Source organism: Triticum dicoccoides, chromosome 7A, assembly GCF_002162155.2.
Source record: "Triticum dicoccoides isolate Atlit2015 ecotype Zavitan chromosome 7A, WEW_v2.0, whole genome shotgun sequence".
NCBI classification, from domain to species: domain Eukaryota; kingdom Viridiplantae; phylum Streptophyta; class Magnoliopsida; order Poales; family Poaceae; genus Triticum; species Triticum dicoccoides.
The window spans coordinates 586,247,867-586,250,872 of record NC_041392.1 but is presented as its reverse complement, the minus strand read 5'-3'; the positions used below and the strand labels follow the sequence as shown (position 1 = coordinate 586,250,872).

The window sequence follows — 3,006 nt, the reverse complement described above, 5'->3', positions numbered from 1 at the left end:
CAGACCTAATGACCCTAGGGCGACACCGAGGACAAGGAGGGCGATGGTGTAGGGGACGCGCGTGCCGTCGAGGAGGTGGCGGCAGGCGGCGCCCAGCACGAGGGACACGCCGGCAAAGAGCACGGCGTCGTCGGGCACGGCAGCGGTCGCCATCGGAAGGGAGGAAGCAGACTCGATATACTGTCAGTACTGCTTCCAGAAGAAGTGCCATATTCCTGGGAGCACAATTGCTCTTTGTCACTGCAAATTGGACATAAGATAAAATGAACTTTTTAAATGTGTAGGGGTGAGGTTAATTTAGAAATACTGGGTTGACAACAATTCAAGTACAAATTTGCCTCCAAAAAAACACGTGACAATGCTGCCAATTTTCTGAGCAATCGCCATCGCATAATATTACAACACACAAAGGCAATTCAATATTTATAGGAGTTCATGGAAAAATCATCCTTACACAACCCAACCCCTGCATAATTCAATATGTAGACGGCTGAAGAAAGCTAGGACTGTTATAGTTTCTCGGGATTTGAGCATCTATTTTCATGTAGTAGTCCAAGAAATAGAAAGAGCGACGCAATTCCGCATAACAAATTGGACAACTAGGTCACATCGGTATACATGAAATTACAAAAGTATCCCAAGTCAACAATGATATGCACTGAAGGGTTACTCAAATATGTCCGAGTTAAGACTTCTTCAGAGATTCCAAACTTTGAAGCATGTCATGAATTTCAAATTATATCATTTCGTAATTACCTAACAAGATGGCATTCCAAAACATTGGTGTATAGATAATCTGATATGCTTGTTTCCTGTACATGGATGGATCTAATCTGATATGCCACTACTTCAAGTATGATGGTGGGCTCTCCATGGAATTGCTGGGGTTACTGTAGTTGGCGTGATCACTCTGAGTGGCAGAGAGCATGAAACATAAAGGCGAGTCGAGCGGATCGGTTAAGGATCCGGCCGAAGAACTGCTTGGTTGGCTACATCTGCATGAAGAAGGTGTCGAAAAGTTCGTATGCGAAGATGAGATCACAGACCCGTCGAGAAAGCCAAGTGGATAGCAATTGCTAAGGTACATACTACGCGAGGGTTTAGCACTAGCACGCTGTTCGTGGATATGAGCTCGGCGTGGAACCCGACAAAGTGATCTGGAGACATGTCGAGGAGAATTTATTCAGTCCAGTTTGATTGCCTAGGCAACTGGAACAAGGCGATGATCATGGGACCATGGTTCTTCACAAATCAGGCGTTGCTTATGGAAGAATATGATGGCCTCATTAACCCTAGAACGGTGGTTCTGGATAAGACGGCGGTCTAGGCACAGCTTTCCGAGTGAGCCAATCATCAGAGGTGTGTGTAACCCATGGGGGAAATTTTGTAAGTCCATATCAAATTACCGGCAGGATTTGTTGGTGAGCTTGTGCGCATCAAATTACACACAAGTGGGACCATGCAGAAACACTAGGCTATGGGCTATGTTTCACTGTGGTGTGTACCCACGTCGGGATTTCAAGCCAAATAACACCCACATCGGCTAATATATCGTCGATATCTGTGAGGACTATATTTCTGGGAGGATATCCTAACCAATGCCGATATGACAGGCATATCGGCCTATATTTAGAAGCTTTGTGGCATGTCGAGTGTTATGGTTATGGCAGAACTGTGACCGAGGTCCTCGTCTCGAAGAACAGATTCATATCCTTTGGAATGCACCACACATGGCTTCCGCTCAGGTGTTGACAGGAGTGGCAAGTTCATTGCGTTCATCCAAAAGAACCCACCAAGGGAGAATAAGGGATACAGAGTGCAGAGACAGAAAAGCTATGCCAACAGCTGAGAAGGAGCGGTCCAGAGAAGGCAAGGATGCTGATGAGGAGACGAATACGGATGCACGGAATAAAGGCGTTTCTTCTGAAGAGAGTTGCTACAAAGAAAAAGGCTGTTGGTGGAGGAAAAACATGCAGCCTCACAAACTCACGGCCTCTGAATCTCACAGACAATGTGAGTGTTGCAAGTGACCTTGGATGAGTATTTTGCCTTTCCTATTCTATTGATCCTGTACAGAGTTGATTCAGAGGCTTCTCGTAATTTGATTGATTTATTTCTTCCTTTTCTACACGCGGAGGAAGGGCGCACTAGTTTCGAAGAAAATAAAAACAGGTTTACTCGACCACTTTTTACTTTTCAAAAAGAACACTATGCTATGCTCCGTTGCGCCATCCATCCATCCCAGCTAGCTATGGCATACAGTCGTCTGAACAATTTTCAAGTAAAACCCGGAAGAACAACATTCGACTGCAAACAAACAGGACTCCGTCCATGAAATCAGGAATCGTGGGATTGGATACTAAACAATTCGAAGATGGACACAGCAAATTATGTATATGTGGCATATCCGCATATGTGCTCATGTACGTGGCAGGCTGGTTAGCACTATCATAATCCATCAATATAAAATTATAGAAACAGAGGATGAATAAGTGATTAGCCAACCAGAAATCGGGGAATGGGCAGTGGAAAACTTACCTCAAATCCGGCTGGCCGCAGCAGCTACACGCCTGCACGCTGCACACCGCCGGCCGCCGGGCAGGGTTGCTGCCGAGTGCGGATTGGGAGGCGGGCACCGGCTGGCAGGGGCGGGGCGGGCGAGGTGGCGCCCGGCGAGTGGGGCCGGCAGGGCGGCTCCTTGGCGTCTGGCGGCGCGGCAGGCGGCGAGCAGGCGAGATTGGGAGCGGTGGAGTCGTGATTCGGGAGGCAGTGGCACGCAGGCTGTCCGTGCGTTACTGCGTTGTTTGTTGGGCTAGTTTTTTTTTTTTTTGAGGCAGTTTGTTGGGCTAGTGGATGGGTCAGGACGAGTAGGGCACCTAAGGCATTGTTTTGTTGGGCTTTTCTTTTTTCCTCCGGCCCTTCTCTAATTTCCCATGGTATACACTATACAGGCAATAATTCTCCTCCAAAAAAAAGGAAACCCTATAATTTCTCAGAAAAAAACTT

The 3,006-nt window shown here is 47.1% G+C and overlaps 1 protein-coding gene across 7 annotated transcripts in view; it reads right to left on the bottom strand.

Moving 5' to 3' along the window:
- LOC119332330 (sodium/hydrogen exchanger 8-like) overlaps positions 1-2,748 on the bottom strand; it is a 17,129-nt gene extending 14,381 nt beyond the window's left edge. For 3 of the 7 annotated variants that reach the window (XM_037605512.1, XM_037605510.1, XM_037605513.1), the window contains exons 1-2: positions 2,539-2,748; positions 6-240 (exon numbers count right to left, since the gene is read on the bottom strand). In XM_037605512.1, coding sequence (XP_037461409.1) covers positions 6-211 — 206 coding nt within the window. In that variant the 5' untranslated portion in view covers positions 212-240; positions 2,539-2,748. Of the gene's footprint in view, positions 1-5; positions 241-2,538 lie in introns of those variants that run through there. The other 4 variants (XM_037605509.1, XM_037605511.1, XM_037605514.1 and 1 more) reach the window with 2 other exon arrangements.
- Positions 2,749-3,006: the final 258 nt, after the last annotated feature.